Source organism: Lathamus discolor, chromosome 5 (genome assembly GCF_037157495.1).
Source record: "Lathamus discolor isolate bLatDis1 chromosome 5, bLatDis1.hap1, whole genome shotgun sequence".
NCBI classification, from domain to species: Eukaryota; Metazoa; Chordata; class Aves; order Psittaciformes; family Psittacidae; genus Lathamus; species Lathamus discolor.
The window spans coordinates 91,004,482-91,016,524 of record NC_088888.1 but is presented as its reverse complement, the minus strand read 5'-3'; the positions used below and the strand labels follow the sequence as shown (position 1 = coordinate 91,016,524).

Here is a 12,043-nt window from a genome sequence, read left to right as displayed (position 1 = left end):
TTTGTACTAAATTCTCTAGTTGTCTTAAGTCAAAATGGCATTTGCTCTGTTTCATAATAAAATTTGAGGACTGGTAGTTATCCTACATATTATAAATGATTGGTGTATACCTTTATTATAGTTAGGGTTTTAGCTTACTTCTCAAAAGTCAATTTGAATATATCATAGTTTTCAAGACCTTATACTCTCGAATTATTTTGAGAAATGTTTTAAAATTATTTGAAATGCAATAATTTAGTGTATGTTTATTTTAACAGTAGAAAAGCTGTAAGATATAAAACTGCAGCCTGTAGCTCCTTCTGTACCTTGAATCATACAAGTTTTCAGCAACAACAGTTGGAGAATAATGGTAGCCAAGTGATTAAAGTATCCCAGAATTAACCATAGATATCACTCAGTGGTTTTGTACAAACTGAAGGAAGACCTGAGACGCCTCTACAGGAAGGATCTTACTTGTACCTTACACTGAAGTTTTTTAATGAAAAGTCTTCAACTTTTACTTCCAGCAAGTCAACAATGGTCTTACGCTTATCGATCTCCCTCTTCATACACTGAGAAACATCTTACACAGGCTCTCTGATGGCTGGGATGTTATTACTCTGGGTCAAGTGACTCCAACTTTATACATGCTCAGTGAAGACAGACAGTTATGGAAAAAACTGTGCCAGTACCACTTCGCGGAAAAGCAGGTAATAAACTCTATCAAAATGCATGACTTTTGCAATATAGTATACTAATGAAGTGTGAACTTTTTGAGATAAAAATGTTACAGTGTTGCAGTAATGGTAAAAATGTAACGGTGTGCAGTAATGGTGAAACTGTTCTGTTTTGGGGGCTTATTTCTTACTGGAAATGGTATTCATCATGTCTGTGAGGTGAGGATAACTTTTGGGCTCTTTCTTTGTATTATTTAAAAGATTGTCTACTGTAAGATGTTTTGTTTTAAACCATACAGTCCCCAACAGGTGCAGTAGAGGATTATCTCTAGTGTGTTTCTTCTTTTAGTACCTAAAGTAGAACTTGTTTTACTAACCAAGGTAGGCAGACAGATTGCTCAAACTTTTAGACTACACAACAGTCTGGTCAAGCCAACATTGTATTTTTGCAAAAAATAATAGAACAGAAGCTTGAGATTTTGAAATTAAGAACAAAAAGGAAAATGGTACTCTTCTGTCACTTCTTCACAAAAAGGATTGAAGTAGTCTAGGAATGCCTCCAAAACCATTTTCTGATGGTAATATATGCTGGGGCAAAATCAGACCACAACATAGTTATGAGACAACTGCAGTTGTGTTTGTTCTTTCCAGCGTAATATTTCTATCTGAGCTGTTTTATGTTGGTTGAGATAACTGATGAGTTAATCATCAGTTCTTCCTCATCAGAGCTGGAGGAAGAACTTCAAAAACTTAGGAAATTCCAGACAGGAGGAAGTGAAGATAAACATTCTTAAATCTGACAGGTTAAAATGGTACTGTTTGGTCAGTGACCACCAGATTAAGTATTACTGTAACAGCAAAAATGGAAGTGAGTATCAATTAACCTAATGTGCAGCTGACCCAAATAAGAATTTGGTTAGATGACAGGCTTTGGAATGAACTTCATGGAGAATATAGATAGACAAAGGCAAACTGAAAAACCTTCTTTCAGAAGCAGCTCAGAAGAATGCAAGGTGAAGTTATAAGGATAGGAAGTTTAAGTTTAATGTAGCACTTGAGTAGATTTTGAGGCTAGATGAGGTAAGCTTTTTGAACAGTGACAAAGCTGGTGGGTAGGTAGCTGGTATACTCGGGTAATGCTGGGGGAAAGATAATTTAAGCATTTCAGTAGAAGCAGCTAACCTTGTGCCTTATAAAGGGCACTTGTACATGGTGTTTTCAATGTATTTGTAAATACCTGTATTCCATTTCTCATTACGTTATTAGTGATAGGTGTCTAATGATTTTATTTATTTTCCAATACAAAATTCTGCTTTTTCTGTGTAAAAGTGTCCTACCTTAATAAGCTACAGAATCATGGTAGGTTGTTTTTCCTGTCCTCTGCAGTATATTGTTGAGCTATTGTAACAACCACAAAACTATACTTAATAGCTGAAGAGTACTTTGTGGTTTGTTTGGTTTTTTTTTTGGGGGGGGGGAAGAGGACTCTACCCAGGGAAACTATTATGAAACAAAGTGTATCTGAAATCAGAAGGGCAATGCTATTATGCCCATCTAGGCATAGTCTTCTGAAAAAAGAAAGCCTTTAATGTATGAGTATTAATCCACTGCAAGTGGAACAAAAGCGTTTACAACTACATACTTAGTAAAACTTGGCTGTGTATTAAGCTGGGAGGAAATAGCTCAATTATGCATCTTTACATGTAGATTATGTCCTTGAAGTGCATGTATCACTGTTATCCTCCTAGAAAGATCATAAGTAAATATGAAAAATAATCATGTATATACTTTAATATGAAAGAAAAAGCATTATTTAAATCTTAGTTATTTTCTTGACAGAAAACCACTGTTTGTAATGCACAATCATTTTTTTAAATCTCACTCCTGACTTCTTTTTTAATATAAAATTACTTACCAGCTGTAAATACTGTTTTTGTTATTTGATTCTTGACTATAATTAGAGTCATTTCAAGACAGTGGAGTTGATCAGTTGTGTATGGCCTACCTTTTTCTTGGCAAATATGCCCCCTCCTATTTTTAGTGGTTTACCTTTTTTGTGTGTGGCTAGGTGTCTTTCACTGCTTTGCAGATGTAGGATGTCAGATCACCGACTTCAAAGAATTCTAGTTACAAAAATCCAGTTTAACCACCTTTTTTCACAGACCTTTACCTGAGTTTACCTGGTTTAAAAAATATATTAATTTTATATCTAGTTTTGTAGGCATTTGATTCCATCAGAGGAAGGTCGCATTGACTGGAAGCTGATGTACTTTGCACTACAGAAATATTACCCAATAAAGGAACAGTATGGGGACACCTTGCATTTCTGCCGCCACTGTAGTATTCTGTTTTGGAAGGTAAGAGCTTTGAAATAGATAGTCAGAAATAAGTTCAAACAGCTACTGGTAATCATCTGAAAAGAGAAGTAATAAGATCATCTTGTCAGCTTTCTCATGTGAAATGTGATCAGACAACTAATATCTAACTTCTAAATAATATATAAAAATTCCATATAAAATCAGTATTAAATTGCAGAGTTGTTCTTCATCTAGCATTCTTATCTCTTGGTATCTGATAACCTCGGTACTTAGAATTGCAAGGAATAGTGACATGTGGAAAGAGTTGCGCTCTGTGTCTTCTTGTATCTGTTTAACCTCAGGCAAAGCTGTTAAGAACTTACAGAATCATAGAATCATAGAATAGTTAGGGTTGGAAAGGACCTTAAGATCACCTAGTTCCACCCCCCTGCCATGGGCAGGGACATCTCACACTAAACCATACCACCCAGGGCTTTATCTAACCTGGCCTTGAACACCGCCAGGGATGAAGCATTCACAACTTCCCTGGGCAACCCATTCCAGTGCCTCACCACCCTAACAGGAAAGAATTTCCTCCTTCTATCCAATCTAAACTTCCCCTGTTTAAGTTTTAACCCATTACCCCTTGTCCTGTCACTACAGTCCCTAATGAAGAGTCCCTCCCCAGCATCCCTATAGGCCCCCTTCAGGTACTGGAAGGCTGCTGTGAGGTCTTCATGCAGCCTTCTCTTCTCCAGGCTGAACAGCCCCAACTTGTACGAAGTTAGCAATTTTATGACATCCCTTTTCTAATGATGGCATTGCAATCCATGTGTCTCTAATGAGAATTTATTACTATGCTACTTCTACCATATTGGTGTAAAACTATTTCTATAGTCTTGTTTCTGTCCCTTATGAAGCTTGGAGGAATGTTTGAAACTCCATTCAAAATGCAGTGATTTTTATGTTTACCATGCAGCATATTCTGTCTTACGGGATGATTTTAATTTCTGTAGGGCATTTTCATGTTTAGCTGTGTGTGAACACATAGTCCTGCTTTTACTTTGTGTTGCACCATAATCTAGCCTTCTAGTTAGTGAGACTTCTTTAATTTTACAGCTGAAAGAACAGATCTCTTAGTGCTAAGTGGACAGCAAGGAGAAAGAAATGTTTGAGAAACCTTCTATTTTAATTGACAGAAATGAGTTGTTCTTGTGTTGTCTTTCTGTGATTTTTAGGAGGAGTTGCCATGTGAGCATGGGGCTTTTTTTGTTTTCCAATAGAAAACAACCCTAGGCTGTTTAACAGGATGAGCTGGCTTTCATACAAGCAGCATGTTACTGAATGATGTTATCTTTAAATTGTGTGTTCTTGATATCATAGGAGTTCTTCCAGGTACTAATGTTTTGCTAAATTAATAATAGGAAGGTAGGTAGTCAGAATTGGCTTCTTCTGTGAAAGGCCTGGGCATTTGCTGAAACACCTCTGTCAAGGATGACTAAGAACTACTGACAACAATGAAATAAGTCTTCAACATGTTGCTCAGTATGTAAGTTTTTGAAAATGGAAAGATTAGCACAGAGCATGGATGCAGGTGAGGATTTCTGGTATTAGATTTGTTTGGCTCATCTGACTTTGCTGTGTAAAGGGATAATGCTTTCTAGAGTAAATTTCTCTCATTCTAATTTTGGTATAATTGAAAGCGTAGCACTTTAATATTAGGAATGACTAAAATGTGCTTGGCATTAAATGTTCAATTTTAGAGGTGGTGTGTGCCAATAAGAGGCAGTGAACCTATACAGGCAGATGTTTCGTTACCTTGGCTACTCCAATCTACTACTGGAATAATAGCACTCATTTTGTGGTTTTATGTTTTTAGTGAAACACAGCACAGTAAGTTCTGAAGGTACTTTGTTTGGATTGGTGAGCAATACCTAGTAGATCACCATTCCAGTGCTGGCTGCCTCATCCTGGAGATTTGGACAGGTCTTAAAGTGATGGTGTGGTTATAGATTATGTGCTTCTGCATTAAAATTATATAGTAGGTTTTTAGGATTGGCTGTTTTAACAAGAGCACAGTCAGCAGGTTAAGGAATGTGATTATCTGTTTTCACTTGGCACTTTAAATTAGATTGCACCTGGGATACTGCATCCAACTAGGGGTTCCCAGTACAGAAGGCATACTGATAAACTGGATAGTGTTCAGGTGAGGGCCAAGTAACCAGGAAGGCTTGAGGACTTGTGCTGTGAGCAGAGACTGGAGAAGACTACTTCAGAGGAACCTAGGAGCCTGCCATGAGAACAGCTGAGCAAAGGAATGGTTTGACCATAGAAGCTGTGCAGTTTCAGTATCATACTTGATTAGGCATATTATTAAATACATGAGTGGTTGACATATAATTGTATCTATAATGTACAAATTGTTCTCAGCTGAAGATTTTACTTTGCCTCATTCCATTGGTGTGAAGCAAACCAAAAATAAAAGGAAAAACAAACTTTAAAAAAGAAATCACTTACTTTACAGGGAAAAGTAGTGGGTGTTTGAGTCTTTAAACGAATGGAAGCAGTGGGCTTCTCAGGTAGTTTGTGGTATGTAAAAAAAAAAACCAGTTTCTTCTTTTAATGGCACACTTCAGAAATTGGGCAACTTTGGCTTTTAAGGGCATTTAGAACTTCAGAGAGCTGAGCACTTCTTGGTATTTCATCTCCCCCCCTCCCCTGCCTTCAAGAACAAAGCAAAACATTGGAATAGCTGGAGAGGAAAAAGCACTTAAGGGATCAGGGCATGGAGTAGACTAGCAGAGGTTAAAAGTAATTAGCTGTGTTAATGCTAATAAGAAATGTGGCTGCTCTCCATAAATTATTCTCAGAGATGGAGAAGGGATGAATAAACATGAGACTACTTAGAGAAATTATTTAAGCTAATGAGCTTCCTTGGTGCAAATAGGTTGTAGAAACTAGTAGGCAATCTTTTGGCTGAGAGTTGAGTTTTTAAGCAGTGAGTTTCTGAAATAGCCACAAAGCACAGGCCTAGCTGGTGATAAGAAGCCTTCTTGCTAGCAACATGAGAGGCCTACACACAGGAAGTTCTTTCAGTCCTGCATTTTGTGTCCATTTAAAGAAGGCCTTGAAAAAGAAAGGACTGATGGCTACTGAATTGAATTAGCACACAGCTGAAGTAGGGAATGACTTTTCACATTCCAGTTGGCTATAATAATGTTACTTTTAACAAATCTGTAAGAACTTTTCAGGAAGTGGCATTTGTATTCCTGTATTTGTTTAAAACCTGTGAACATAGTAATGTTAAATACAATAAGGAGACTCCTAAATTCACTGGGGAAAATAAAATTGTATAATAGAACATCTTGTTCTCTTCCATGTTAAAGGAGGGAATGATTATAAAAACCTCTTCATATTAAATTACTGTCTTTCAGATGTAACTTCTTGGATTTGTCTGTGATGAAATTGGGGAAAAATACGTAATTTCAGTAGTGTGGAAGTAATGGCAGACTAATTATTGACTGATGCTTCTGTGAATGGTTTTTGTGTATAATATTTCTTCTGTTCCATAATTGCAGCATTGCAATTATGGGCAGTTCTTTTATATTCTTAGCTCACTCAGCAGTACACTTCAGTTATCCCAGAGGTGATCACAGACACTGAAATACCTTTTCTTCATTCAGTATCCTGGGCTTTATGTGCACTAGTGGGATTGTTTTGCGTAAGTGATAATGCTTCACACTTGGTTTTAGTCTTCCTGGGGCTTGCGCTGGTTTTGGTTCTCCAGCTGCTTGTGATTTGCCACAGGAATAGAAGACTGTTTCTAAATGGCATATGAACATTAGCTTCAGTAAACTTTAACTCTGCTTCTTTTACTTTATGGCTCTCCTTCCTGCTTCCTTGTTCACGATCTCAAAGGACTACCACCTTGCTTTGTTACTCAAGGTATTTCCTGTGTGTCTCATCTGTTTTCATTGCTGACTGTTCTGTCGTGTCAAAGTGAATAATGTGTCCATTTCTAATTGTTTATACTGTGTTTGCTTTGATTTTTTTTTTTTTCCCCCATGTCAGTTTAGCATCAGGAATACTTTGTTTCTTGCTTCCCTGTTAGATAAGTTAATGCTGGCTTCCCATCTCAGTTATTCATCAGATTTGTTTTTTTATTATTGCTATATTCCCTGTTAATGCCATTTAAACTAGGGACCAGAATTCAACTTCCAATTAATATATGTGCATAGCATCAGTTAACATCAGCCAGATTTTGCTGAGAAATCAGTTTATCTGCACTCACTGTTTAAAAACTCCCTAATGTATTTCATTCAGTATTTAAATCTCAAAAGACTAACATGAACCTCAGATAGCTTTCTTTAATGCAAAGGTACTAAAATTGATTTTATTCCATTTGGAATGCTGTAGTCCTACATACTTTTAGGAAAGCAAGTCCCCAAACAGACTGCATATGACTTGGGAGAGTGGGGAGAAGCAATTATAATGTTGCTTTATGAATGAAGAAATGCTGGAAATGATTACACAGCAAAAGACTATAGCTTCAAAGGTGTTATGGGAGCTTCTTAATGTCCAGTTATGATAACATTTGAGGAGGAAAACAAACTACATTTACCAGTAAACACTCCTGTTGCATTCTCTTGTTAATTTAGAAGAGTTCTGTTTTAGCTTTAAGTAGGTGCACTGAAAATCAATTTTATTTGAACACTATTTATTAAATGTAGTTTCAAGGGAAATAACATCCTTTGTAATTACGGGGAAGTTGTGCTGCTGCTTTTCAGTCCTTATCACTTTTCTTTTTCCCCACTATAAAATTACTGCTGTTCTTAATAACTAAAACCTCCCAAGAGCTGATCTTATTGAGATTTTTATTGGGCCTCTAATTGCTGACTGAGCAGAGCTTTCGGAAGTGTTTTTATGATGATGTGCAGAGTGAAGCAGATAGCATATTACAAATTCTGTCTAAAATACTTAGGAGTATAAGCAAGCACTAAAAGTGGGGAAGTCCTAGCTTCTTTCCCAGAATCCTGATTATAATGGTGGCTTTCCCTGGAAACTAGGAAAGTAATGACATGACATTCACATGGCAACGGGTAGAGAAGATGACAGTTGATTAGCAACCACCTTTGAGCATGTTTCCTGCTGTGGTGAATCTTCCTTGCAGAGGTCATCTCAAGTTGAAAGTGTTAGGCTTCATGCTTCTGGTCTTAGTCTTCTGTTCTTTCTGATCTGCAACTTCCCCAGATAGCGAGTTCTACCTGGGGTCTAATGTATTTGTCTGTTCTCTTGTTTCCTTGTTTGTTTTTCCCCTCTGTCATGAATTTAATGATTGGTTCTCAGGTGGTTAATTATGCTGAAAAGTGGGAGGCTGAGGAGGTGATACCACGTGATATTTTCATGTAGTATGGACTTAATGGCCAAGTATAGATAATACATCTATTAAAAGCTGAGTAGTATTTAGAATTTATTTCACCTAGTGTACTTTGGTGTTGCAAAGACTTTGGATGGGAATGTGGCATCTTTGACAGCACTTTCTCTATGTAGGTTTCCAAGTGAGAAAATGATTTTGCTTACAGGTTCTTTCCTTCTATTAACTGAATTGCATGTAACTTTATTTCCTATGGAAATCAAATAAGTGAAGACTGCAGTGGTCTGCCATCTACTCACCATGTATTTACTCTAGTTTTCTTGCCCCATGTGGTGAATTCATCAATATTGGTGGGAAAGGGAGAGAAACCCTTTAAAAGGGGTTATTGTAAGGTTCAGGAACTGTCCTAGGAAGGGTTATTGTAAGTAACTGTAAGGACAGTTGCTGAGCCTTAACAACATTGCTGATCCAGGCATTCAACCTCTCCAGTGAAGTGTGTGGGACCCTGTTAATACATCTGTAGCGTTTCTTTCCTTTAGAGGGTCATTTCTAACATTTCATTTGATGGGGAATTTGAATCTTAAAAAGACAATTGTGCTGAGTTCAAGTTTCTGCAATATTAAAGAAAGCACTGCAGGCTTAGTGAACTTGTAATGGCAAAGCCTTTCCATCCTGTCTGTCTTCTGTATTCCCCACTTGCCTGGATGCTAACACCTGTTTTAAGAGAGTGCTGTCAGGTGAGGAAAAAGGGAGGAGTGAAACGGGGAGTGGTGGGAGGAAGAAGCAAGGCAGAAAAGCTTTAATGACTGGGACTTCAGACATGCTGTTCAGGAGTTCCTTCAGGAAGTGTCTGCTACTCTTCCCTTTGAGAGCACGGAGCTCATTTTCTCCCTGAAGTAGCAGTTGATTGCAGATTTTCATTAAACAGATAATTTAGGTTCAACAAAACAGCTGCTCTTTTTTATTTTTAATCCAAAAATTAATGGATAGGGAATATGAGAGGTTTTTTCAAGTGCTCTAACTCAGATACTCTGGTTCTGGTAGGATGAGAGAGGTTGGGTTTTCTTCTGGCATCTGAAGCTCCCCAGCACTACCACAGTCAAACTGGAAAGGCCTATTTTCTTAACAGCTTAGTCTAAAACAGTTTAAGAATTCACCGTATTTGTCTTTAAGTGAGTTCCTATCAGTTTCTTTCCAGTGGAAGTAGTTGCAACTGCCTATATGTGAATTTTTACCCTTTTTTTCTTTCAATTGGGCATGGGGGGGAGACTGGGTGTGGAAAGAGAATTTACTGTTTTCTCTTTTATCCTGCAGGATACGGGACACCCCTGCACAGCCAGTGATCCAGACACCTGCCTCATGCCAGTATCTCCTCAGCATTTCATTGATCTCTTCAAATTCTGAGATGTTCAGTAGCTGTTCTCCTGTGTTTGTGGCCATTTCTGTGAAGAGTCAGGCAGGATGCGTTATGCTTTTTGTGCAATATATTTAAGTGTAATGTTCTGTTGTAGTTTAAAACAAAAAAATGATGTGGAAGGAGGTTACCAGACAGGTTTATTTGGTGTATTGCTTTTGGGTAGAAAAGAGCTGAGGAGAAGGAGACACATTAAATAAATTTCTTTGTCAGGAAATCCACACTGGACTTCTTTTCAAGTCCAAGAAAGACCATTTTAATCTCAACTTCAAATCCATTCTCTTGGCGCCTTAATAGTTGGTTAATTATGTGAGGGAGTTTTGAAAATGTGGTGGAAGAGCTGAGCTACTTTTCCAGGGACCAAAGGAGGAATTCTCTGTTAATCCTTCTTTCTTTAAGCCGCTGTTTTCAAAACACCTCCATGTAATTTGCGCTATATTAAGAACAAGCCAATATTTTCTTGGATTCTTAATATATCAGTTACCAAGGTGGCATTAATCATTGTGAGCTAGTGAATGAAATATAGCTGTGGTTGTGTCTGTTGTTGGACCTATGAATGAAGGAAATCAACCAGTCTTTGTACATATATTACACAAAAGCATTTATTTTTCTTAAGGACTTTAATAAACATATAACCTATCTCAGCACACCCTATGTAACTTGAGATCTGGGGCTACTGCAAAGTGATTTTTCTTTTTTTTTTTTTTTATGGTAGCTACAGCCTTCATTTATATTGTTTGTCTACAAATGCAACTGCATTAATTCATCTTCTAAGAAGAAGACATTACTGAATTGAGAATGGAGTTGCTTGTTTCTAGACTGGTACCATGGCAGGACATTCTACTAGCACCAGGCACCCTGACAACTCTTTACAAGCTCTAGGGAAACCCTGAGTGTCAATCTGAGCTGAAGCACCTTTGGCCAAGTTAATCAGATGCTGAATTCTCCAGGAAGCTGTTTTCTTCTATCCTGTAGAACAAAATCAATTGCTTGGCTCTAGGCAGGTAAAGGAAAAATTAGGGAAGTTTTGGGTTTGTCAATGAAACTTAACAAATAATATGTAATTTACAGAAAAAAATAAATCATGTACTATATTCTGCACTTGCTTGGTCTGAACCTAGTTTTGTACAGTGTAATAATCACATTTTTATCTATTATTCCTAGAAGTTTCCTGTGCATAGAGATGAATCAACTTGAATGCGTAAGATCTTTAGTAGTTGGGAATGGAATGAGCAGCATACAAGCAGTCCACGTGAGACTGTTGTGTAGCAATTGGTTGAGTTAGCATATTTTTAATAGGATAGCTGGACTGTTATTAGGCTGTGCAAGAGGAGGAAAATATCTCCTCAGGAGAGGAAACTACAGCCTTCCCATTGGTGGATTTTTCAATACAGCATTTTATGTGTTGGGTTTTTTTTCTTTCTGCTATGGCTACAGTAGTGATCAGGTGTGGAGCTAATGACATCCATTCTTACTCCTGCTCATTCAGAACAGTGCTACATGCCTTACTTTCCCAAGCACTGTGGTAGCCACTGGATATGGTAAGGAATCAGCAGCTCTTCAACAGTGATTTGCACCCCATTTCTTTAACTAATGTAATGGTTAAGTAAACCATTACATGTAGACTTGCTTTCCTGGCTGTATTACCCTATAGGACCCAGGTAACCTTGACAATAGATGGCGATGGCTGGCATCCATTAATCACTCCTTTAACGTGGTTACAGTTTTGAAGGATGGGGAAGGCTCTCAGAGATCTCAGGAATGTGTGAGGGAGCAGAGAAGAGGTGGTGATTGAGAGTACAGTCTTTGAAGAAGCAGGATACTGGTTGGAGCTGTTTAGTTCAGCTATAACTTCAATAGCTTAATCCCACCATCACTTAAATTCTTGCTGCAAGCTGACCTACTAATCCTGTGTTTGAAGGCACAGTCTTCTATCACCTGCACTTACCTGCTAAATTTCTGATCAATTAAGTTTAATTTATAGCCATATTTACATGGAATAGATCTGGAGAAGTGCTTGCTGTGAGTTACAGAGCATCAAGGTTAAAGGCATCCAAACCCTTCATTTTGTCCCTGTGCACAGGGGACGTTCTTTCCAGTTGCTCATCATAACCAAAAATACTGTTCTCGAATAGGATAACCAAGAAAAAACACTAAGAAAGAGAACTAGCTGTGTGTTAGTTCTGATTCTCTAAACAATAAAACCCCAGCCTAATAGTAGATATTAACAGTAATTCCACCCATCATTCCCCCCCCCCCCCCCATACTCTCAGATGTTCTGGACTCCTTTTTTTTTTATACT

The 12,043-nt window shown here is 37.7% G+C and overlaps 1 protein-coding gene across 3 annotated transcripts in view; it reads left to right on the top strand.

Annotated features, from left to right (window-relative positions):
• FBXO25 (F-box protein 25) overlaps positions 1-10,842 on the top strand; it is a 31,282-nt gene extending 20,440 nt beyond the window's left edge. For 2 of the 3 annotated variants that reach the window (XM_065681543.1, XM_065681545.1), the window contains 3 exons: positions 507-689; positions 2,870-3,013; positions 9,642-10,842. In XM_065681543.1, coding sequence (XP_065537615.1) covers positions 507-689; positions 2,870-3,013; positions 9,642-9,731 — 417 coding nt within the window. In that variant the 3' untranslated portion in view covers positions 9,732-10,842. Of the gene's footprint in view, positions 1-506; positions 690-2,869; positions 3,014-6,871; positions 6,899-9,641 lie in introns of all 3 variants that reach the window. The other variant, XM_065681544.1, reaches the window with a different exon arrangement.
• Positions 10,843-12,043: the final 1,201 nt, after the last annotated feature.